The 25,714-nt window shown below is 42.1% G+C and overlaps 1 protein-coding gene across 1 annotated transcript in view; it reads right to left on the reverse strand.

Annotated features, from left to right (window-relative positions):
- Positions 1-25,714, reverse strand: part of MAP4K5 (mitogen-activated protein kinase kinase kinase kinase 5) — a 111,259-nt gene that overhangs the window by 32,153 nt on the left and 53,392 nt on the right. Inside the window, exons 4-20 of the mRNA XM_066608074.1 lie at positions 24,439-24,503; positions 23,422-23,477; positions 21,289-21,336; positions 21,142-21,184; positions 20,993-21,065; positions 20,775-20,906; positions 19,611-19,673; positions 17,203-17,284; positions 12,965-13,081; positions 12,740-12,812; positions 10,284-10,339; positions 9,334-9,374; positions 8,054-8,096; positions 7,464-7,674; positions 3,964-4,055; positions 2,135-2,176; positions 1,704-1,788 (exon numbers count right to left, since the gene is read on the reverse strand). Coding sequence (XP_066464171.1) covers positions 1,704-1,788; positions 2,135-2,176; positions 3,964-4,055; positions 7,464-7,674; positions 8,054-8,096; positions 9,334-9,374; positions 10,284-10,339; positions 12,740-12,812; positions 12,965-13,081; positions 17,203-17,284; positions 19,611-19,673; positions 20,775-20,906; positions 20,993-21,065; positions 21,142-21,184; positions 21,289-21,336; positions 23,422-23,477; positions 24,439-24,503 — 1,322 coding nt within the window. The remainder of the gene's footprint in view (positions 1-1,703; positions 1,789-2,134; positions 2,177-3,963; positions 4,056-7,463; positions 7,675-8,053; positions 8,097-9,333; positions 9,375-10,283; positions 10,340-12,739; positions 12,813-12,964; positions 13,082-17,202; positions 17,285-19,610; positions 19,674-20,774; positions 20,907-20,992; positions 21,066-21,141; positions 21,185-21,288; positions 21,337-23,421; positions 23,478-24,438; positions 24,504-25,714) is intronic.

The raw sequence follows: 25,714 nt of genomic DNA on the forward strand, positions 1-25,714 counted from the left end.
GTTAAAGTTTGTTGCATGATAGCATGTAACACATTAAATGTCAAGTTAATGTTTACTGCATCTGTACATATTCCTTGTCTATGGATGTCTGCGATTTGATGAATCCTGTTCCAGAGTTTTGCATACATGGACCAAGTTAGAACAGAGAGGTATCCCTGTGGCTTTTAAATTCTCTTTTTATTGAATTTGTAAATAAAGAAATATAAAAAATAGCAATTACGTGTGCATCGTATATGCAGGGCACGGATACATCCTCATTTACAATCCATATGGAAATACACTTTTCACTTAAAGTTAACATGGCAATATAACCCTAGTAACAAGCCTCCCCCCACCCTCCCCCCTAGGTCCTGTGGATATCCAGCACATAGATCAGATACCATAGGTTAAGTCAATTTGTTTTTGCCTGATGGTAATCGGGACTTGCTGTCTGTTTGGAGGTGGCAGAATGTTAAGGCCCCCCGTCCACGGCAGTTTATTCGCTGGCGGTAAACCGCTGGCGAATCCCGCCGGCCGACGCTTCCCATAGCTTTGCTATGGAAAACACCAGCACCTGTCCACGAGCAGGGAATCATTGCGATTCTCCCCTCGCGGCGGGCAATTCGCAGCATGCTGCGAATTGCCCTGATTCTCCGCGGTCAGCCTATCTATTAGATAGGGCTGACCGGCAGAGATTCGGAGGCGGCTCCTGCTCCCGGGCAGCGGAGCTTCGCCGCAGGATACCGCATCGCCCGTGGACAGCCGGCCTAAAGCGATAGATGGCTCGATAAATGAACATGAAATTGATTTCTGTCCATCTCTCGTTTAGGCTTTGTTCAGTCGAGCAGATGCGTGTTGCACCCGAGAAAATTATGCTGCCTGATTTGTACGGACCTTGCACATTGCATCTCCTATTCTTGTCTGTGTATGCACGTGTGTATAGCCTCAGACTATAAGGCGATACAAGGAACAGCACACGGGCCAAAACATATGCCTGTCTGAATGGGCCTTTAAAAAACACTTTCTCACTTGGCCCCCACCCTCCAAAATCCTTTAGGCCGCTTTTACATGGGTGACAAATTTGCGCGATTTTCTTACGATGTGACAGTGCTACAAATCGCATGTATGTGAAGCCCACATTTTCCAATGGGTTCCTTCACACTAGCACTGTTTTAGAACTGCTACATTGCGAGAAAAAAAAAAATCGTGGCATGCGCTATACTGACGCGATTTGTGAGGTTTTGTAGCCCATGTTTCTCTATGGAGCCTTCCTTGTGTTGCATCCCACGAAAAAAAAAAAGCCCAATTGATGTCACTTTTTTCTCAATCTCCTGGCAATTTGCATAAAATATGTAGCACGTATGTAACATCTGTGTTCACTGCATTTATGCCACTATAGATTTTCATGGGTGGCTGTGGTCAGCGAATGCGGACAAAAATAGGGCATGCTGCAATATATATTTTTATGTGCAACATCAGTCCGCAAGAAGAAAAAAAAAGCATATCTAAATACACAAATTTACTTTAATGGGCCCGTGTGCGGTCTGTATTCCTGAACTAAAAAAGCACATGGGAGAGAAAATACACCTGTGTGAATGGGCCCTAAGGGATATTAGTCAGATGTTACCCATGACTAAATGGGAATGTGAGCATTTATGCTTCCTATTTCAGGGCAGTATTAGGTATGTGGGTTACATAATCAGACCAGTGCTTAAGGATTTTACCTTTAGTATCTGGGTGTATCCAGGAAGTTGCACAATTTATCTTTAAAGGACAACCATCAAACACTTTGGAGAAACAGGCTCCCATCTGAAAAAGAAAAAATATGACAAAGAACATAAATAAATATGAGCAAACATACATGGGAAAATCGCTAGGGTGTGGAAACCTGTTCTGGACCTCTTCTATCAGACAGAACAGAGAGCTGCTTGAAAGAACAGTTCTCTCTAGGCTTTATTCAGATGGGCATATTCCTCTAGTAACTGCTCACTGCAGGGTCCCCACTCCCCACCCCTAGAGCAGAGGAGGGAACTGCTAATGGCAAAAGGCAGTCAAAACTTTTAAAAAGTTAGTGAGAAAGTGTGGCGATACCCAGTGAGGGGTCCCACAGACACACTAGTAAGGCATTTCTCTGTCAGTTAGACTGACTACTTACCAGCACTTTGGGAGTGGGTGGTAAACCATTTATCGTTGGTTTCTAGAATAGGGAACAGAGAATCAGAATAGTAAAGCCAGAAACCACAAGAACAAATGAGAAGTGTTTTTCCTAAATGAGTCAGGTCCATTTTTTTATTCTTTATTTATATATTTTCCATATAAAACTGAAATTCAACATTTACAGAGTACTAAAACAAAATATATGTGTACATATTTCTTTAACATACCAAGGTATCAGAGACAATAAGGGACCAGATAGGTCCTGACAATAACCAAAAGAAAAAACAAAGAGAAAATAAACACCCCCCCCCCCCCAAACACAAATAACCTAGTAAACAGGAAACTAATGCCCTAGGTTATTGAAAACCAAAATAGTCTGAGTCAAGTCCATTTTTAACCCCTTAAGAATGTGCTCCCTCCATTTTCATTCCCCTCCTCTCCCTCCCCACCTCCCACACTTTAAAATAAAAGAGTTACGTTTTTTTTAATCCATCAACGTAGGTGTCTGAGAGCCTGTTTTTTGGGGATGAGTTGTATTTTTCAATTGTAAAGTAAAAAGAAAACTTTTTGTCTGCGCTCCTTAAGGTATCCCTCGTGTGTCACAGAAGGCTCCAGATGGCTCCAATCCAAAAATAAGGATTTTTAATACAGGAATAAGAAATAGAGAGGGTTCACCTCTCTTTAATAAAATACAAAACAGTAGATATGCGCAATGTGTTTCAGCGTACACAGACGCCTTTGTCAAGCTTGACAAAGACCATAGTACGATGGTCGAAACTTCGCGTCTGAACATGTCTGACATCTGATAATAAAGTATGGAATTTTTTGCAATCTTTACTTGATTGAGATGCTGATTCCGCAGTGCTGCCTGCCTTCTCTTTTCGTGTTCGATTGTACTACTGGGTTCCTTGCGGTGTCCGGAGCTTGGACGAGGCGTGCACAAGCTAAGTTCTCCCACACTTGAATAGGGTTTATTTTATCTGTGTGCTGCTGAATTTATTTATTCTTTGTTTTTGTTTTTCCTGACAACATTCATCATGCGGGGTAAACAATGTGTCTTTTGTAGATCAGACTTTTATGGATGCAACGATACCAAATATGTTTTTGTTTTTTTATTCATTTAGAATAATTTATTATAAAATGGCAAATGGGGTGGAGGGGTTAAACTTTTATGACTTTATTTTTTTAAATAATTAATACAATTTGTAAACTGATTTTTACATTTAATGTTTTTTTTGTCATCTTAGGGGACGAGAACTTGCAATGGTTTGATCGCTCCTGCGGTATGATGTAATACCATAGTATTGCATTGTACTGTGATCTAACAGGCAGTCTATCAAGCCACGCCACAGGCATAACTTGATGGACAATCTGCAATAGTAGCCCTGGGGTGTTTCAGAAGGCCTCCGCTATGGCAACCGAGCGGTACCCCACAATGAGATCACGGATGGGACCACCAAACATTGATTGGGAAATCTAAATACCACTGTCAGAATTGACTGCTGCATTTAAAGGGCTAACAGCTGCAATCAGCAGCAGTGCTGATCCAAGCTGTTGTGGGCGGGTGTTGGTTGTAAGAAACAGCCGACACCCGCAATGTATGAAGCGGGACTGACCCCAGGTCTCCCTCGATACAAACCTTGAACCTCCATGACGCAAGTTTTTTACGCCTTATTATATAGTAGGAATCCCAGTACGAATGCAAAAAAAATAAAAAATGGAAGCGCTATTGCTGATAGTACACAACTTGATCTTGCAATCAAACCTCATTAAAGTAGTCAATCAAATACAAGACTGTGGTGAAAACAAGATAACAGAAAGACATACCGGAAAATCCTTTTTGTCTTTCTTTTGTTGAAGTTGGGGTTTCGGACCATCTCCGGTTGGACTTCCTAGCCTCATAGGGCTGTCTCCATTCCCTGCAAGGAGCAGAGTTGTTGGATTAGAACACTGAATTTAAGCATTGCATTGAAGGGGTTCCCCAGTTTCAAAAACTTCTGTGAATTTTAGCTGCTGTTCACACTGGTGACTATCTCCATGTTATCCTGTTACTACAGAAAAACTTTGAGAAAGGTTTCCTTTAAAGGTCTGCCTATTCATTTTATTGGGATTTATCTAATCAGTTGGCATTAGCTATCCCTCTTTGCTAGGTGGCCAGAATTCAGCAATCTGGGCAGTAGGATTTCCTTACCATAGAAGTCAATGAGGCAACAGATCCGTTATGTCATCAGACACATGACACCAGTGCGAACAAAGCCTAATTCAGCTATAAAAGTACTCACGCTGCAAAATATTCAGAGACCATTTGCTTTATGTTATGTGACCATAGACATAGCAATACAGCAATCCTCCTTCCTGTACACAGGCCTCAAATTTGAAAGGGGGTGGTTCAAAGCAAAATTGGTAAAGTTGTCCATAGCAGCCATATTCAAGCTATACTTTTCAATAAGCCCAGATGGTTGCTCTGGACAGCTCTACGTTCCCCTCTCCACCCAGTGTCCATAAAAGCTGCTATATGGATGTGTATTTGGAAAGAAGAAGGTATCCATGGTCTCTGATATCTCTGAGTACTGAAACTGGACAACCCCTTGGAGCTGAAATGGAAAGAAGCTGAGAAGCCAGGTGACATCTGGTATTCACATGACAAAATGAAGTAACGCATGCACAAGATGAATACCAGAGGGTGAACAGAAATGCAGAAAACTGGGTTAGTAAGGAAAATTGCCTAATATCAGCCCAAATTCTTAAATATATACATTTGTAGCTGTATAATACACCTGGAAGCTGTTGTGATGCAGTAAAAGCCACAAAGCAGTCAGCAAGGAGATATGTGGAAGAAAACTCATTCTGCAAGACGGCTGAAGTTAGAATGAACAGTACTGAGATGTGTTTCATTGCAAACGGGTGAAAATGTGCACTGACCATCTCATATAAGGTTTAATATAATGGCAGGTGGAGTGACCAAGGTAAGGTGGAGTGACCAAGGTAAGGTGGAGCCCAAGAATGAATAGTATGAGATGGAGGGCATGCCTATACACTTCCACGTTGACACCTTCTTGCCTATACATTTCGTCTCCAAAAAAAGTTCCTGCTACATGGAACAGGGGTTTATATGTCGTTAGACTGGTGGTCTAGTGCAGCTGTGCAAGTCATACGTTAAAAAATTAAGATCATGATTTGTAGCTGTCCTCTAAACAAAGAATACCTTTAGCTTGAAGGGATCTCAGCTCTGACCCTGTAGTTCTGGAATCACTCCTGTTGGTATCACAAAAGCAACCACTTTTCATAAGACCCATTAGGGTTTATGGACATCTTAGAGGGGAGTCCCCCCCACTTAACCATGTATTAAGTTCCATTTAGACGGGACGAAAGTCGTCAAAACAACTGCACGAGTGCTGATCATTAGCTCGTACAGGGCGTTTAGACAGGCAGAGGACATCACTGGCTTCTTGCTGAGCGGGGAGCATTTACACGGAGCGTGAAGTCAGCGATCCAGTGATGGTGTTTAAGCTGACTGAAAGCCAGTGATAACCAAAAATCAAGTGAATGAATAGTAAACGATTTTTTTTTTGCTTTTACACCAGACAATTATTGCTAATTTTCGTTTGTTTTAATGAATTTTGAGCGATAATCGTTCCATTTAAATGGCCCTTTACATGGATGAACACTGCAGGGAAATGTCTGGCTGGCCACGACTTCCCTAGGACTCAGTGGCAGATCCAACATAGAGTATAGTTTACGCCTGCACTAATTGGCAATAGGTAGGGACCAAAATTAAAATGGGCAAACCTCTTGGGGCCGGCTCATAAGTTTTTAGCAGCTTACTTACAAAGTGAGCCGCTAAAAACAATCTATTCTATAGTTAAGGGATTAAGTTTGGTGTTATTATGATGAATTAAGTGATGCTTTATGGCATGAGGGGTTCACATGGGGTGGATTTTCTGTGGAATGTTCGCAGTGGACATTCTGCCTCAAAATCCACACCATTTGATGTGCATTTTGAAACAGGTTTTATCTGAAGGTCCTTTAGTAAAGGACTGCCTGCACAGTAAGGTATAGGGCAGCGGTAGCAGTGTTGACTGTGGACTGTGACAAGACATCCTCTGCCTGGGCGCATGGTCAGATAATCCCTTCAAGAAAATCTATTACAACTCAGCCTTAAAGGCTGCGGCCACACAGGGTGAAGATCTCACAGAATGTTCACAGCGGGACCGCCCGGAAATTCCACGAAATTTCTGCAGCAGAAAGGCAGCTTCAAAAAGGTGCGGGTTTGAAGCGGCGTGTCCGCCTGTATTCCGCTGAGGTGATCTCTCCCTATAGAGAAGAGAGAGACGGAAACGGTGATACTATTGAAATACCGCGGATTTGAATTCCGCGTGGTATGTTTTAGACGGACTCTCCACAGCGTGTGGACTAGATTTTTGCAAATCTCGTCCACTTTGCTGCTTAGGCTCCAGTTTAAGATTGACGGCGGAATTTCCGTGTGGAAAGTCTGCATGGAAATTACGCGGCTATTCCTTCCCGCGTGAACCCAGTCTAAGGGGCCTTTGTTAGAACCATTGAGCACCATAAACTTATAGGGGTGAAAGGTTAGAGGGACAGTTGTTTTGCATTCTTACCGATTCCCCCGTTCCAGCACTGTGCCCCAGAGAAATCAGCACACACGCACACAGAGTGCCTCTTTTCAGACAGCTCTGTGTACACTCTCCCCCACACAGATGAACCAGAGAGTGCCTGCGCACACAATTGTCTGAAAAGTCTCGCTGTGTGCATGCACTGGTTTCAAGGGGGCACAGCGCTGAAGTGGGGGACCAGATCAGTATAAAAAGCAGTTACTTTAACCCTCTGTTCCCTCACCTTTGAGCCCCATAATGTAATTTATGGGGCTAAAGGTCATTAGGCATTTTAATATGAATATTGCAGTTTTCCATGAATGAGCAGGAGTCGGGAAGTAATAGAGGTACCCAACTTCCACTAGAGACATGGAACTAATCTTTCCTACCACCAAACAATGCATCCTTTAAGTATCTGACCACTAATGACTGACCACCTATGACCTGACAAACAAATGATGCAGTAATATGCCTGCAAGATAACTTGGTTTCCACTGACTCCTGTGGTTTGATGTATAAGGATTGCTCCTGCCACCACGTGAAGGGCAATGCTGGAAAAATGCAGAATTAGGGTGAGGCAAGTAATGGAAGCATGTAGTCATACTTATTGGTTGTGCTTATTTTCAGCCAGCCATGTAATGATATGTTAACCCTTATATTTGCAGGGCTGCAGTGGAGTTCCCATCCTCCCTGCCTCTGCTTTGTGTTATTTACCCAACTCATAGAGTTTACAGCGGTACAATCCAGGGGAGCTGATGCTGCTAGTGAGGACATTATTATTGGGGGGAGCAGTGTGGCGACCACAACCTGGGGAGCTTTGCCTTCTGTGAAACTGGGAGGCTCTGTTATCTGGCTGATGTTTGATTGTATTGGCTCGCTCATCTTCAGCCAGGCTTTCGTCTGGACAGCTGTTCATTCTCATTGGCTGTTGAAATAAAAAGACCTTATTAGAGCATTCCAAAATATGCCAGACTGATCGTCATATCTCTGCCACCCTCTTCTTGAATAAGCCTTGTTGGGACAACTAATATTGCCAACTCAGGACAAAAAGCTAAAAAGAGGACAAGAGAGCAGGCTTAGCGTGCACACTGTTCTCCAATATAGTTAAAGGAGTTTATGGAAAGAACTCTAGTTCGTGTTTGCCCAACTAGTGTGACCCCCACCTTTCAGACATTTATACAGTAAAACCTCTATGGCAGGAATACCCCTTTAATAAAAAGTAGAACAGGTCTTCCTATGCTTCCGTTCTATTATTCCTACCATTTTATCACTTTTAAAAAGGTAAATGTCCCTATTATTTGTACCTTTGGAGGCAGCGGAGGAGGAACAGCTCGTTTCATTGTGGAACTGCAATTAAAAAGAATTAAAAAACACAAAAGTGAAAATAGGTTGTGCACTGCTAGTACGCTGGATTGGAGCGAACAACACATATTGTCTAAGAGCCAAAGACAAAAAAGAAGATTTATATAAACTAAAAGTGTTGACACAATACTGTCAAACAAGAATGGTTAATCTCCTTTTACACAGGATGACTGGTCAGTCACTTCAATGCACAACAGCCGTCCCAGCGATGATCATTCCCGTGCTTTTACACAGGAGCGCTCATCGCGGAGTGAATCGAAGCGAAGTGGCCAGGGATCGCTCCAGCCCATCTGCTTCCATTCATGATGAACAGGGTATTGTTTATTCGCAGCATTGTTCAGCATAGGGGGTGACTATAGGTTAGATTTTAATAGGGTTTTAGTGGTGCTGACTTCCCAATTTCCACATAGGCTTTTGGAAGTTGGCAGCCAGGCCTATGTTTAAAGCTTCATTCACATGAGTGCATACATGCCGCATTTTTACGGCCGACTGATACATGACCATCTGAGGCTTTGCTTTCCAATGCATTCGTTCATACGGGCCTATACGGCACGTAAAAATGTTGCAACGTAAAAAAATGGAACATGGGCGACTGAAATACGTCGGCGGGGAATATACGATGGGTAAAAAGATAGTTCTGGAACTATATTATGATCGATATATGGCGGCGGCTCCTAAAGACTCCAATAGGAACTGTTAAAAAACAAATAAAAATGGGAGGGGGGAGGCATTTTTGGACGCTGCGGAAAGCTTACAGGTAGCTCTAATTAGGCATTTGAAGGCTTCCCAAAGATGTATGCCGAGCAAGGGTTTTTTTTCCGGATTGTGACGTATTTTTTGCCTAAAAACGACAGCCGTGTGAATGGACAAGAAACCACTAATTATCTCTTGGCGTTGATCGCGGAAAATCGTCTATTCATGTGAATTTACGGCTTGGACGAGAGAACATAAAACTGCATACGGTCGTGTGAAAGAGTCCTAAGTGTGTATATGCACAATTACACACGACACTACTTGATGACCGGTGGTCACATTGCACTGCTACTACCATTTGCTCCTGTATTTCAAATATCATTTGATGTGGTCTTTTTTTTTTTTTGAATAATTAAGTATTTATATTATATTTTACAGGGTTATTACGTATAGGTATTTTTTTTGCCTTTGGCAATTAGAATTGTGTGAGAATACAGAGCTGCAGCTAAGGATTTAGAACTGGTCTTACTCATGATTTGCTCCATTTGCAAAAGGATTCCAATTGATGCCCTATAAAATAAAAAAAAACGTGAGTGAATGGTGAAAAAAATGTAGAAAGCAGGAGTATACATTTGCAGAACACATAGTGAGATGTCAGCTCTGCCACACCGAGTAGAGAGTGAAATGCTGAGAATACATTGTCACTGGATTACAGTGCACCCACAAACCGCATTGGAAAAAAAATGGTGGTGGTTCATCCTGACACTATCAGCCAATCAGTAGCCAGGTTTTATGTAATAAATTTAAATCTCAACAGTACAGATTGCCCATGTCCAGAAGAACAGTTAGCTAAAACACTGACAACTAAGGTTAGCGTCCCACATTGCAGCAGAGAACTGCACTCCAAAGACATCTAAAAACCTGCAAAAATCCTGCATATAAATGCTAGGTCACAAATTGCATTGCACATGTTTGGTACAATGGAATATTGTGCATCACTAACACAATATTGGAGCTTTCTGTGTGTACTTCCTCCTAAAGTTCAAAGGAGGAAAATTACATAAATATACATTATACCAGCATATAAGATAGGATTTGCTCTGTTACAATTACCCTTGACAAGTACTGTGCTGAAATAACTCGGTGTGGTTCCCAGAGGATGAGCAACCACAGATCGGACATTGAATTATTATTTGATTTAATTGAATATTTAATTAAGATGCAATCAATATTTATGGATGTAAAAAACACTAATGGCTATGCATGGTGAAAATAAATAAATAAAACAAATTCCAAAGTCTGCCAGCAGGTGTCGCCAGAGTACCACAAAGAGCTATAGGATGAGAATAGGTGTTCGACAGATAAAAAAGGAAAAGAATAACTAAGTGCATGTATAGCCTCACCATACAAATATTCAACAGTAATAGCAGATAATATTCAAATATTATATAGGCAGTCTAATAAATTTCAAGAACTCACCACTTCATTGGCTTCTGTCTCTTTCCTGAGTGGAGGTTCAAACTGCAGCTTGTCAACTAGAACAGGAGAATGTGGTTAATATGCGAGACGATCAGGCTAGCTATCTTTGCAGTAAAACGAAATGCAAGTCTATCAGATTCTCTGAAATTAATTAAGAAATGCATCATATCCATCAAATGAAACAAACAGCAGCTGCAAAATCTAAACCCCCAATTTCTAGAGTAGGCGACTGCACAGAAACCAGGGCACTTAGGTGTAATGTAAACGCTATGATACACAGTTCTACCGATCTAGTAGTTCTTTTCTCTGGCTAATGTTGAGTTTATGTTCTGTGCAATAAACGATCCTAAGAGGACATGAGAACTTATAATAATGAAAGATCTAGCTTGTGTGTGGTTTTTTTTTTATCTACATAAAAGAGGAAACATATTTTCACTTCCACTTATTGTTTGTTAAATTCACCTTTGACTAAAATTAACCATGAGATAAAGCAAATAAATACATACTGATACAGCATAATCCATTTAAGCCTTTTAATACATGCTAGATAGGAGACACCTAAGGCCACTGGTGAGGCAGAATATTGCTAGCCGTATTCTGCTCCCTGGGAGCAGGGGAGAGAACTGACAGTTCTCTGTGGCGAGCCGATCTGACAGATGGGCTCACTGCGGAGAATCGCGGCATGCAGTGATTTCAGTCCCACGAGCGGAGAATCACTAGGATTATCCGCTCGTGGACAGGGGGCTGCGCTTTCCATAGCAACGCTATGGAAAGCCTGCACTGCGTTACTCATGACCGGATTATCGCTGCGAGTAACGTAATGCACAATCGCCCGTGGACAGGAGCCCTAAGAGCTTTGCATTTGCAGATATTAGATCCAAATCAATAATTTGATGACTAGGTAATTAAGTTCATCTACTATACGCAATGAGAGCAAGCTAATAGTTGCTACTGCATCCACTGAATGCTTAATGCTACTATAATGGGCCTCGTGTGGCGCAGAGTGTTAAGGCAGCAGAAATGCAGTCCTAAGCTCTGGCTCACGACCTGAAGGTTGCGGGTTCAATCTCCACTTGGTTCAGGTAGCCGGCTCAAGGTTTACTTATCCTTCCATCCTTCCGAGGTCGGTAAAATGAGCACCCAGCTTGGTGGGGAGTAATAAAAAACAAATTACCTGAAAGAGCTGCGGAATAAGTTGGCGCTATACAGGTAACAAGTCTCTTCCCCCCTAATGTTTAGTAACAGTCTTAAAGGCTATGGACATCATTGGAGGGCAAATTTTTCTTCACTTAAAAGAAGTTTCCAGTTTATAATCAGTGGTGGCAGTGGGGGAGACAAAGGGTGTTTGAAAATAAAAAACACACATATTCAACTCCCACTATGCGCTGCTTCCCCGCTGCCACTCACCACCGGTCTAGTCCTCAGTTTTCTTTAGCGGCAGCAGTCTCATAGCTCGTTTAGCCACATGACAGATGCAGTCAACAGGAGGCTGGCAGGGACATAATCAGTAACATCTAATAAACCTGCCTCAGGGCTTCTACATCAGAAGCCAATGTCACAGGTTTTAAAGGATGTCACCAGGCCTTCTGTCACCTGTCAGATGCCGTGGCATAGAGGACCCAAAACTATATAAAATAAATAACTTGGAAAACCCCTTAAAATGCATTAATTTATTTGGCTTTTCTTTGTTTGGGGGTCATAAATTAGCTAATAGGATGTGCAGGAAATAAAGAGTTGATATCTGACTCATCAGTCCAGCCTTACTGATGGATCTCCTCTTGAGACTTGGGCTGCAGAGTCTGTATACAGTGATATGTATACGCAGCAGAAGACAAATGATGCAATATTTTTAATTAAACCCAATTGCAAAGATGATTGTCAGCTCAAAATATTTCAGTGGAAAAAAAAAGGTTTCCACAGCTCATAAGACCTCTACTAGACATTATAGTAGCACTGAGATGATGGACACCACTTGCCCACTGGCATGCTAAAGTCTACGGAGTAGGGAAAAGAAGTCACTGCCGTTTTTGTAACCCCCTTAGTTTCAATGTAACAGCAATATGTATGCTCCATCGCTGGACCTTTGAAACACCTCCTCACCATGGCCATGGAGAAGAAGAGGGGACTCTACTCCCATTCTAGTCATAAGTAGGGAACCCAGCAGTGGGGACCACAATGATCCAACAATTATCACCTACCACTGTACATAAGTACAGTAAAAAGATACATATGACCATCAAGTTCAACCACGGGAAGGGAAAGGACAAGACTGAAGGTGAGGGGTGCAGGAAACAAGAAATCTATACATCTCTAAAACCATGCACTGCTGGGAGTTTTAGCTTTGCAATGGGTATATGATGTCAGCCAAGTTACAACTCCACCTTTAGTGTTCACCAATTGTTTTGTGCAAAAAATGTCTAAATAATATAACTAAAAATCCTTAATTGGCAACTCACAGTTGAGCTCCGATGCCGTCCTCTCTGCTCTCTTGTTTGTAGACTTGATGGTATGCCGTACAACAGATATGGGCTAAAAGAAATTGCAATGCAAGCCATTACACAATCAGGGTCACACACAAAAGACAAAGAACATTTAAGTAATTTAGGGAACTTCCGTACAATAACGAGTTTTTCTTTTAACATCTCAAAAGTTGAAAGAATCTGTAATGCCTGGTTACTCACCTCCAGATCATCATCGTCAGGCTCAATATAACGGTCATGGTGGTCTGGATTGTTGACCTTATCCAAAAGTTCTAATGCCAGGAATCTTGAGAGACCACCTTGTGCAACGAAAGCATGCTGAAATGTAAGAATATATGCCCCCATTTAGGTACCACCAGAGGTATATACAGAAATCATAAGGCCAGGCAGCCAAATCCAGAATGGGCTGGCTCCTCAGTGAAACCTCGGCCAAATTTACTATTCCTTTATGTAATAAGACCATCTTTATTATGTCCAGTATTCAGTTTTTAGGTCCAAAATTCAGTGTGGATTCAATCTATATAGGGGAGCTAAGATTTAGATAAATTGTAAAACTCAGTCTAATATGTAGCTAGCTCTAGCAGGAGCTAATATTATATGGATGTATACAGCTAGCATTAAGAGGGGTTATTCGCAAATCTGACTTTAACCCCTTAGTGAAAAGCCCTGATTGTGCCTTAGTGATTGAGTCAAATTTTGGAAATTTCACATGCGTCACTTTAACATAGAATAACTCCGGAAAGGTTTTGCATATCTAAGGGATTCTGAGGTTGTTTGTTTGCCACATATTGTACTTCATTTAGGTGGTAAAAATAGACTGATAGAATTTGTGTATATTTATTAAACGTGCCAAAATTTTGAAAAAGAAATTGTCAAACAAACTGTACACATTTTTGTGTATACTGTATATTTCCATCTGTTTACTTTATTCTGGAAGCACATTTGAAAAACGCTGTTTTTTTTAACGATTTAGGAGACTTAGAAATTTAACATTGTTTATCAACATTTTGAGGAACACTTTGTTTTCCTACATCAAGCAGGGATGGCAAAGACTTATAGGTGTCAGAATGATGGATACCCCCACAAATGACCCCATTTTAAAAACTACACCCTTTAATATAGTCACTGAGGGGTGTCATGAGTATTTGGACCCTGTTTTTTGGGTTTTTTTTACACAGGAGTTAATGCAATTTAGAGAAGAAAAAATACAATTTCATATTTTTGCAAATATGTCATTTTAAAAGACATATTTTTTTCTATAGTGCACATGAAAATGAGGATTTACAACCCAATATGGATACCCCCGTTTGTCCCGTGTTCAAAGACATACCCATTGTGGCCCTAATCTTATGTCTGTATGCACAACGGGCCCCAAAAGAAAAGGAGCAACTGGTGGCTTTCAGAACAGAAATTTTGATTTTTAGGCCCCATAGAACACTTGTAGAGCCCTTGAGCGGCCAAAACGATGGAGAATCCCCAAAATGACCCCATTTTAAAAACTAGACCCCTTAACGAATTCATCTAGGGGTGTACTGCCGATTTTTACAGCACAGTTTTTGAATTAATCTAAGCAAAGCAGAAGAAAAAAAAATTAAGATTTTAATTTTTTCGGCAATTGTGTCATTTTAAAAACTGCTTTTTTTGTACAGCACACATATGAATGAAGACTTTCACCCCAATATACGTCCCCCTGTTTGTCCTGAGTTTAGAGACATACCCATTGTGGCCTTAATATTATGTCCCTAAGCACAAAAGGGCCCAAACCAAAAGGAGCATTAAACTTCAACTGTTCTTTAATTTTTACATGATCTCCATTATCCAATGGATAACGGCAATCACATGACTAGGGATCGCTCACCGCGGCCCTCAGTCACTGCTTAAGGCTCTCAGCAACCTTTAGTAGCCAGGAGATTTTACATTTCCTGGGCCCTCCCCAGCTTCTGCGCTTATGTCCAACATTTTGCCGATGGGCGCATGCGCTGAAGTTGGGGAAAGGTCCATGGATAAAAGATCCCATTGGGGGACATCTCCGGAGGCATCAGGTAAGTAATTTCACTTCCCCGCACGGTTCGAATCCATGAGGGGAGGTGAAATTTAAATTTTGCATTTTTACATGATCACCGTTATCCATTGGATATTGGCGATCATGTGACCAGGGACCGCGTGAAATCTCCAGGCTCTCGGTTACGTTTGGCAGGCAGGAGCAGGGAGATTTTAAAATAATCTGGCTATCTGCAGCTTTTGCGCATGCTTCCGACACTTTGGCAATGAGCGCGTGCGCAGAAGCCAGGGTAAGGTACACAGATAAATTGAAACTTAACCCCCCTCTCCATTCTATGACATATGTTTATGTCATACAGCGTCTGGGTATGTATGAAGAGAGATCGCGGGGCGACCTCTCTTCATACAGCGTGGGCATCAGCTGTTTAGTACAGGTTACACCCGCGGGCAATAGCTGCAATCGGCCTGCGGCCAATTGCGGCTATTAACCCTTTAGATGCCGCTGTCAATTCTAACAGCGGCATTTAAATCCCCCATGCGATGTTCGGGGGTCTCGTATGGCCCCCCGTGAGGAGATCGCAGGAAGACATGCGGTGTCATGGCAGCTAGGGGCCTTCTGAAGACTCCCTATCAACTCCATCCCTGTAGGGTAGCTTGATAGACTGTCTGTCAGATTGCAGTATGATGTATCGCTATGGCATTACATCATACTGCAGGAGAGATCAAAGCATTGCTAGTAGTGGTGCCCTAGGGGGGCTAAAAAAAACTCCAAAAACTAAGATCAATAAAGTTTTGCTAATTATGAAAAAAATATATAACTTTAAATCACCCCCCTTTTGCCATATCTATAATAAAAAAATCTAAATCATAAAACCGTAAAAGTCCGATCTATCAAAGTAGCGCATTACTTAACTCGCAGAGTAAAACGTTGCCCAAAAAAAAATAAAAATAAATAAAGAATGCCAGAAATGCACTTTTTCAGTAACCCCGTCTCCCAGAAAAAAAAAGCAATAAAAAAGTCATATGTATACCGAAATGGTACAAACATAAACATCAGGATGTCTCGCAAAAAATTAGCCGTCGCACAACTACATTGATGGCAAAATAAAAAAAGTTATTGCGTTCAGAAGATGGCGGTAGAAAATAATTTTAAAAAATTAAAATGTCTTTGCAAAAAAAATATATACAAGTTTGGTATTGTAGTAATCGTACTGACCCATAGAATAAAGTTATCAGGTCATTTTTGTTGCAGTTTGTGTGCCGTAGAAACAAGACGCACTGAAAGATGGCAGAATGTGGGGTTTCTTTCATTTTACTCCACTTAGAATGTTTTAAAGGTTTTTCAGTACATTATATAGCACCATTAAAAAATAGAACTCGTCACGCAAAAAACAGCTACGTCAATGGATAAATAAAAGGAATTACGATTTTTTAAAAGGGGGGTGGGGGTGGGGGGAAATCGAAAATGGAAAGAAAAAAAAAAAGAAGAAGAAGAGGGCCGCATCCTTGGGGGGTGGGGGTGGGGGGGTGTTAATTTTTTTCTTTTTTTGCTTTAAATGATCGCTGTTATCCACTGGGCACGGGGAACAGTCACTGCGGTCTCTGGTGACATATCCTACCTCCTGGCTACCTTCAGTAGCTGGGAGCCAGGAGATTTCAATTTCCCCGCGCCGATCTGGTCTTCTGCGCCTGCGCCGCCATTTTTCCTTAGGCGCCCATGCACAGAAGACAGCCAAAGGTCCTTTTCGGACCAGATCGTCGCAGGACATCACAGAGGATGTGGGTAAGTAGTTTCAGCTGCCCTCATGGATCCCTTTCTGTGAGGGGAGCTGAAATTTACTTTTTTTTTCACTTTTTATTTACATTCATAGTGGGCACACTGTCTATTTAAAAAATAAAAAACATAAGTGATGAAAAAAGGCATATTTGCCCCAAAATGGTAACAAGAAAACACATTATTAGGAAGTCATTTTTAACCACACCAAAAAATGAAACCACCCCAAAAATGGTGCAATTGCAATCTTTTTCTCACCAACCCATTTTAAAAAATTATTATACGTTTTTCAGTACATTAAATACAACCACATTCAGCAGGTAATCTTTAAAAGGCTAACATTGAAGCCACAGTAGATGTGCAGTTTTAAATCTGACTTGCCACTAAAGATGACATTATATGGGAGATTGCAGTGCATAAATTTACACCCCTCCCCAGTAAAACAGTTCCTCCAGTATCACTGAGACATGTCAGTGAGTGAAGCTGATAGAATGTGAAATCCCACTGATATCAGCTCTGCAGCCCCTTTGTTCTGGAAATTGGTGGGAGTCTTAATTCATGACTCCCACCAAGAACTGTCAGAAAATACTTTGGTTGTGAGTGGATGTGCTGCTCTGTATGGCATTGTTATTTGAACTATACAAACCCCAGAATTGGTACTTACAGTTAACAGCCGCTCTGCAGTGGGCCGCTTCTTTGGGTTCTTGGTAAGTGAAACTTTAACAAAGTTATGAAACATCGGTGTCCTGCAAAAGAATGGACAGAAGTTGTTCAGGGGGATCAAGGATGAGTGCCAATTCTAAATGAGTAAGCAGGTTATGCATGTTTTCACATGTAAATACTGTGGATCGTAGTCTCATAGGTGTGAGACGCTTCGTTCTGTTTTACAAACTCCATTCACGGCTATAGGAAAGCCATGTACAAACAATACAAATCTGCAGAGTCTATAGAATAAAATATAACTGAAATTTGTTACTAGTCACCCTTCACTCCTAGTAGCGCTATAAAATCACGAACAACCTGACACACAGGTATCAGGCTTAGCATACAAACAGTATCCAAATCTGTTTATATAAGGTGACCAGACGACCTGATTTAGGTGGGACAGTCCTGCTTTGGGACCCTGTGTTCCACCTTCCGCCCAACCCCAGTGGGACAGGCATTTGTTCCACTTTCTTGTGATGTCTGGTCACCATTGAAGTGATTACCGGCCAGGGGGCCCCAGCTCCCTGCCCGGTAATCACTCTGCAGCACCGCGGACTAGATGCACACACTGATGGCAGTGTGTGCATCCAGGATCCCCCCCCCCCTCTTTGGTTCCGCTAGAGAGGAGTCGAGAGCAGAGGGGAGAAGGCGCTGCTGCAGGTGTACACACACTACCGCCCACTCAGCAGCACTGAGAGGATCGTCGGTGCTGTGAAGACCAAGAGGAGGGTAAGTATATGGGTCACTGTAGGGGTCATTGGCCTGCTATAGGGAGCACTAATACTATGGGTCACTGTGGGAGTGGCTATTATTGCTGGGGCGAATATAGGGGAGCGCTAATACTATGGGGCTACTGTAGGGTTGACCATTATTGCTGGGGCAAGTATAGGGGAGCGCTAACACTATGGGACTACTGTGGGGATCACTATTATTGCTGGGGCGAGTATAGGGAAGTGCTAATACTATGGGGCTTCTGTGGGGGGGGTCACTACCATTAATGAGGATACTGTGGGGGGGCACTACCATTGCTGGGGCTACTGTGGGGGTCACTACCATTGCTGGGGCTACTGTGGGGGTCACTAACACTGCTGGGGCTACTGTGGGGGTCACTACCACTGCTGGGGCTACTGTGGGGGTCACTACCATTGGTGGGGATTCTGATGGGGAGGGGGTCATTACCATTGCTGGGGCTACTGTGGGGGTCACTACTATTGCTGGGGCTGGTATAGGGGAGTGATAATACTACTGGGGTCACTATTACTACTGCGGCTGGTATAGGAAATACTAATACCACTGGGGAAACTGTGGGGGTCACTATTATTGCTGGGGCTGGTATAGAAGATACTAATACTACTGGGGCTACTGTGGGGTTCAACATTATTGCTGGGGCGGATATAGGAGATATTAATACTACTGGGGCTACTGTGGGGGTCACTATTACTACTGAGGCTGCTATAGGGGACACTATTACTATTGAAGCCACTCTGCACGTAGCAGCATACCTCAAGCTGACTTAGAGTATGTTTACACATTGCGGAAATTTTGCAGAATGTCTGCAGCGTAAATTTCAGGAGCAAATTCCGCATCTAAAAGAACAGTCAAAATCTGCACCACCTCCGAGGGCTTCCCGCTGTCAGCCCTTCCCAGCTTCCGGTTCCCAGTGGCCTGGTCGCATATTAACACATTCTGCCGCAGTTCTCCAGCGCGGCCGATTCACCCAATCAGCTGGCTGGAATCGGCACATGTGACTACACAGCGTGCACGCGGATTGCCTGCAGCAGCCGTGTGCACTACACAGTACAGTTAAGCAGCCGTGTACTACACACTCCACTTAAGCAGCACGGGGTTAGGTTTAGGGTTAACTAAACCTAACCCCAACCCTAAACCTAACCCTAAACACTAACCCTAAACCTTAACCCTAAAGCTTAACCCTAACCCTAAACACTAACCCTAAACCTAACCGTAAACCTAACCGTAAACCCTAACCCCGTGCTGCTTAAGTGTAGTGTGTAGTACACGGCTGCTTAACTGTACTGTGTAGTGCACACGGCTGCTGCAGGCAATCCGCGTGCACGCTGTGTAGTCACATGTGCCGATTCCAGCCAGCTGATTGGGTGAATCGGCCGCGCTGGAGAACTGCGGCAGAATGTGTTAATATGCGGCCTGGTCAGGTGCGATACCACTGGTCAGGTGATGCTGTTCAGGTGAGGCCACTACAGGCCGCTGGGAACCAGAAGTTGGGGAGCGCTGACAGCAGGCAGCCTTTAGAGGAGGTGAGGGGGAGCCCTGCACAGTATGAAATCAGCTGCAGATACGCAGCTGATTTCCAGTCAAAATCCACATAAATGATTCATGATCTGTACTTACCATTTCAGTTTCTCTTTTAACTTCGGAGGCTGGAAGTTGCTCTTTGACATTAGGAATAAAGCTCTAAGTGGGGAAATAAAACATGCAAATATAGATGTAGTGCAGAATAATAATAAACTAATTTCCATACAATGGGTGGAGGAGAACAAAAGCATGCATGGGATTTTTTGGGGATAGACACTCCCTTTATTAATGCATACTGAAACAATGGTGTCCCTTTAAGTACAGCTCTCTTCCTAGGAGGACTGAACATTTACATTGCATATTGCCCTGGTGTGAACAACCAAACAATGGACACTTTCTGTAAAAGGATTGTCAAGTTGTAAAGAATTGATAGTCTGTCCACAGAATAGGCCATGAATAGCAGATCATGAGGGTCTGCCACTCAAGACCCTTGCCAGTCAGCTGTTTGCCAGGCTAGTGTGCCCGTGCATGGAGCTGATTTCTACAGGTAGCAGAGAGCTCCATACCTAATGCAGTGGACAAATTTGGTACTACAGAAAATGAAGTGAATGAGAACATGGCCTGTAATACCAAGATGGACCACTGCAGTGGGAACAGAGCTGTCTGCTTCCTGCTGACATCAGCTCAGTTCACCAGTTTGGTGAACAGTTGATCAGCCGGAGTCCCTGGTGGTGGACTCCCATTGTTCTACTAATTGTATCCTATCTTAAGCATCATTTAGACTGAAAAATGATCGCTCAGAAATCGCTCAAATGACAGTTTGAGTGACAGTTTTGAGCGATCATCTTTGCATAAACATTAAAGTAGCTAATTAGCTACTTAAAAGTTAAACGAAGCCGGAGTTCCGAGAACAGCAGCTGCTTTGTATATGAAAACAGCTGCTTTGTTATTGGAGCTTTCAGCTGTTATCCCGCTGAGAAGTCCGAGCAGGATACCAGATGAAAAAAATGCCATCAGCGGTATCCCACTAAGAACTCAGTGTGTAGCGCTGATAAGAGTCATCGCTGACTTTTAGCTTGCTAAAAATCAGCGAAGAATAAACAGTGCACTATGACAGCGTGTTTAGACACAATGGGTATTGCTCAAAAGATGGCTTTTGAGTGATAATCGTTGAGTCTAAACGGACCTTTAGGGAAAGGCCTTCAATCACTTGCAACTAAGTCAGGAACAAGGATTACAAATCACTTTGTAACAACAAACCTCATTGGATGCAGATCAAACAATGGCGGCTGCAACTCTGCCAGTTCTATTGCGGTGATGCCAACAGCCCAGATATCACACAGCTGGTTGTAACCTCCATTCTTTTCCACTGCTGCCACTTCAGGAGCCATCCTGGAATATATTGGATAAAGTTAAACATTTATGGGGTTTTTTTTGTTTTGTTTTTAAACACCACATACAAAATGCCATCTCATTACCAGTATGGAGTTCCAATAAAAGACTTCCTCTTGGCAATTGTTGCAGTTATCTTTGCTGCTACCCCAAAGTCCGCTGCAAGAGAAATAGGGGAGTAAAACAAAGACGATCCAGCCTTGCATATAACATAAGAGGTGAAAAAACATGTTACCCAGTTTGACATCTCCATTGTCTGTAAGTAGAATGTTGGCACCCTGCAAGAGACATTTGGCATTATTAAAGAATGGGCACCACTAATGCAATGTATTCAGTCTGAGAAGAGTTCCTTAAGTTAACATTACACTGATATTCTCCTTACCTTGATATCTCTGTGCATTTTAGCCTTGCTGTGCAAATATCCCAGACCCTACAGTAAATGAATAGAATACAACGTAAAACGCAGGCATGAGCAGAGGCAAACAAAGGCAGTAAAACTGGCAGTATGAACAACATTCATTTTACAATACTTTACAATACAATTACAGGTTTAATGCTTTTTATAGTGAACTTTTGTCACCTGCAAAGTCACAGCATTGCCTCAAACTCTGTATTTCCCCAAGGGCTCATTCACATCTGCGTTAGGGCTTTCCATTTCTTGGTTCCATTTTTTGGGGGGGGGGGAAATTAAGTCGTCCCCCCCCCCCCCCGCCCCCCCGCACTCCATTTACAAAACAAAAAGCCAGCATGCTTTCAGTTTGCTTCCGTTCCGTTAAGTTTCCATTTGTTTAAAAATTAAACAAACAACGTATCAGTCTTTGCTATTGATTTCATGGGGAAAAAAAAAACCAGAACATGACGGAACGAAAGCAAATTAAAAGCATTCCTTTTTTTTTGAAAGCTCATCGCAATAAATGAGGGAATAAACAGAAAAATTTGATTTCATGTTGCTCTTCCAAAAACAGACAAAAAGCCCCATCACAGATGTGAATAAGCCCTAAGGGGAAGGGGTGCTCCCTACACAATAACAATTCTGGAGCATCTTTTCTTATACCTCTGCATTATGCTGTTCCTCAGTTATTACTGCTAGAAATTAATGAATAAATTGTCAATGGTGTGGTACCACCCAGGGGGTGTGTCCCAGCATACTCTCACATTATCCAATCAGTTGTGTCAGTAAGGAAACATCCTTCTGACAAGGGAAATGGTAACACCCAGTTGTCATTTTATTTATATCAAAGCAACAGCACAAAGCAGAGTTCTAAGGAAAGATGGTCCAGTGGTGTTATATAGGCAACTGCTCTAATTATCCTTTGCACCAGATTTAATAAATCTCTAATGTCAAAGGCTTCCAGTGAAAAGGTGTTTAACCGCATACACTGGAATAGTGCAAGTTTTTAATTTGCTGTTTTTAAAACGCAGTACATTGCAGTAATTGTTAAACAAGCCACATTGCATGCATTTAATAAACAAGCATGGAGATAAATGTCATAGGGGTCAGTATTAGGAAGGAACAAAAAAATCCACATCCTCATTTGTCTACTGTAGTTTTCACATTAAAGTGGTATTCCCACTCTAAAGTACCCTTATTCCATAACCTGCTTATTGGTGGGTGTCTGACTGCAGGATATCACCCCAGTGCCTCCTCAAGTTTTGATAGTGGTGGCCATGTCACTGCATATGGGACCACCAAAGCGAGCAGAGTTCAAGCGCTCGGCTATCTCCGATGCTTCCAACTGCAGGACGCACAGGGGTGATATCTTGGGATTGGTAGGACCCCCGATCAGCAAGTTATCCCCTATCCTGTTGAATAGGGATCATTTGTTGAGAAGGGACAACCCCTTTAAAAGCTGAAAATACAGTCCTAAAAAATATGTAAAAGCAAAGAAAAAAAATATCTGATTCCAGTTATTCTATAGAAGATAATACACATTATCAGTGATAGAGAGCCAAGACTAGGTTCACACTAGTGCTAATTCTTTCCATTGTTCAGCTCTATTGTAGGAACTGAACAACTCATAAAACTAGAGAGTGTTGGATCTGGCACACGACAGGCATGAAGCGCTCCTGACGGACCACAATTCTAGTTAATAGGTTATGTCTGGAGCAGTTCATGCTGGATCCAACCCGTTGGGTTTCCGTCTTGACTTCCAGCATTGCATCAGACAAAATAGCGCAGAATTTACTCCAAACTGGAGTCTCCAACACAGGTGTGAGCCGTGCTTAAACTGTATAACCTGTGAGATCCCTGAAAGCTGACTTTCTTGGCTTTGTAGTTTCCATATAAGCTGGTTATAACTTTAGGGAACACTGCTTTAAATATGAAGAAACGTGTATAACTGCAGCAGAAGAGCACAGATCCAAGGTAGTCACTAGTTCCTGCTAGGTACCACAGCAGCCCAAACTCATTAGCAAGTTATTTCCCCATGAAAACTTACAATGTCGACCAACAGTTTTCAATGGTATTCCCATTTAGAAAATTTGTATTAAGAAAAAAAAAAAAAGATTTAGATACCTGTAAGGTTTCACGACACATATAAGCAATCTGGTTTTCGGAGAGCGGTCCAGTGACTGCAAGGAGAAAAATAACATCAACCAACGTTCTTGGTTACAAGTGGAGACTTTCACAAGTAAAATATCAATCTTTCAAAACTTGGGTTCTGACATAACTTGGACATAAGATTATTTTGTCAATGACCATCTTCCTCCACTCCCCCTAAACATGCCCAATCCACGAGGTCAAATGAAGGCAGGAAGATAGGAAAATGCTCCTTCTAATGACGCTGATTTAGGTCAAGACAATACAGTCTCACAAAGATTGCAATTCGACTGGTCTTGGAGACGTTACAGGTATGTTCATATGTGACAGATTTTAAGAGAAATTTCAGCCACTGGAAATTGGCTTTATGTATTCCTTATGAAGGTCTTGGAGGGATTATAATGTGGCTGGTTACAGTCTTGACATGCTGTCTCCCAGACTTTAAGTTCATTTTAATCATAACCGCTTTTGAACTTAAAATTTCCTCAAGATTTCCAAAGTAGTACCGAAACCACAGCAACTTGGTAATGTGAAACGGAAGCACAGCAAAGTCAGTCAAACAAGTCCTATAGTTTAGCAAGAGGGTGTCTTACATGCTGAAATCAATAAATACACATGAAAAATGAACCCTAGATTGTGGTTTGGCGCCTTCTACAAGGAGATTATGTCCATTAGAACTCTGTGAGAGTACTACACCCAAAGTAAATGACCACTGAACAAAGTAAATGACCACATAACAAGATCATTTCCAATTCAGTTCCAGCTATCCAGTATAACTGCTGATGACAGAAAGGTAAGAATTCTGGGCTAACAGTAACAGGACATTTCACCCTTGTGGGATGATGGAAAATCGTTATTTGTGGTTTTGTTGGATAGTTTCCAATTCTGACAGTGTGAAATAATTGGTATGGGTCAACAAAAACTTCTGTGTTGGCACTAGTTGTAAATTCCATGACAGATATGGTATCCTTATGTTATAGGATGGTGTCTTACCATGATATATGTCCTGGAGAGACCCTCCACCACAATACTCCATACAGATCCATAGCTTCTCTCGGCTTGAAGATAGAGAAAAAGGGAAATATTACTATGGAAGTGTCCAGTAGAAGACGGATGAACTTCTTATGATAGCTTACACCAATTAGCCATAAATTTAAAACCATCTGCGTAATATTGTAATGGCCTCCATAGTGATGGCAAAACAGCTCTGACCCGTTAAGGCATGGACTCCACAAGACCTCTGAAGGTGTCCCATTGTATCCAGCAAGACAATACAAAGACATCAGCAGCAGATCCTTTAAGACCTGCAAGTTGTAAGGTGAAGCCTCCATATATTAGACTTTTTTTATCAGGTACATCACACAGATGGTCGATAAGATTGTGGGCTGTGGAATCTGCTTGAACTGCTCCATGGTCCGATTCTGATGCTCATGTTCCCAATATATACATTTTCAGCAGGGGAAGGAGGAACAATGTGCCAAATGACCGGTCTATAACTATGCAGCCCAATACACAGCAAGTTGCGATGCACTTTGTGTTCTGAGCGTTCCATCATAACCAGAATTAACTCATTCAGCAATTTGTGAGATCGGATTGTAGCCTTCACTACCCATGTGTATCAATGAGCCTTCGACACGCATGACCCTGTTGCCAAGTAACTGGTTGTCTTTCCTTGGGTCACTTTTGCTATTAACACCTGCCATTGTGGAGGTGATCTGAACTAGTCGTCTAACTATCCTAAATTTGGTTCTTGCCAAAGTTACTCAAATGCTTACGCTTGCTCATCTTTCCGGTTTCCAACACTTACATTTCAAGAACTGATAGTTTGTTTGCTCCCACCCCTTGACAGCTGACATTTTAATCTAAAGGGTGCAGCAATCTTTTGGTGTGAATAGGTAAAAAATGGTATGGAGGTGTCACCAACTAGATAGATGCCCACTAGGTGGGTGTGAGAAAGCACAGGCAAATGAGCCGAAAAGACTGTTAAAAAAGGCACAACTTTCCAGAGAAGAACTTGAAGGAGTTAAATCCAACCGTTCTTCTAACCAGCAGGAAGTTAATTTACCTGTACTTGAACCAGACAGTCAATATTATTCACTTCACCTGTCAGTGGTTTTAAGGTCATGACTGATGAATATCTCTAGAGAGATCTTCCAGATAGGAGAACACCAAGAAACGGCTTTTGAAAGGGCTTTAAGTATAAAGACACATTAACAACATTACTTCTGCAGCATGATACAACTACCTACCGGTAGAAACAAAAACTGTA

This window comes from Eleutherodactylus coqui, chromosome 6, assembly GCF_035609145.1.
Source record: "Eleutherodactylus coqui strain aEleCoq1 chromosome 6, aEleCoq1.hap1, whole genome shotgun sequence".
Lineage (NCBI taxonomy): Eukaryota > Metazoa > Chordata > Amphibia > Anura > Eleutherodactylidae > Eleutherodactylus > Eleutherodactylus coqui.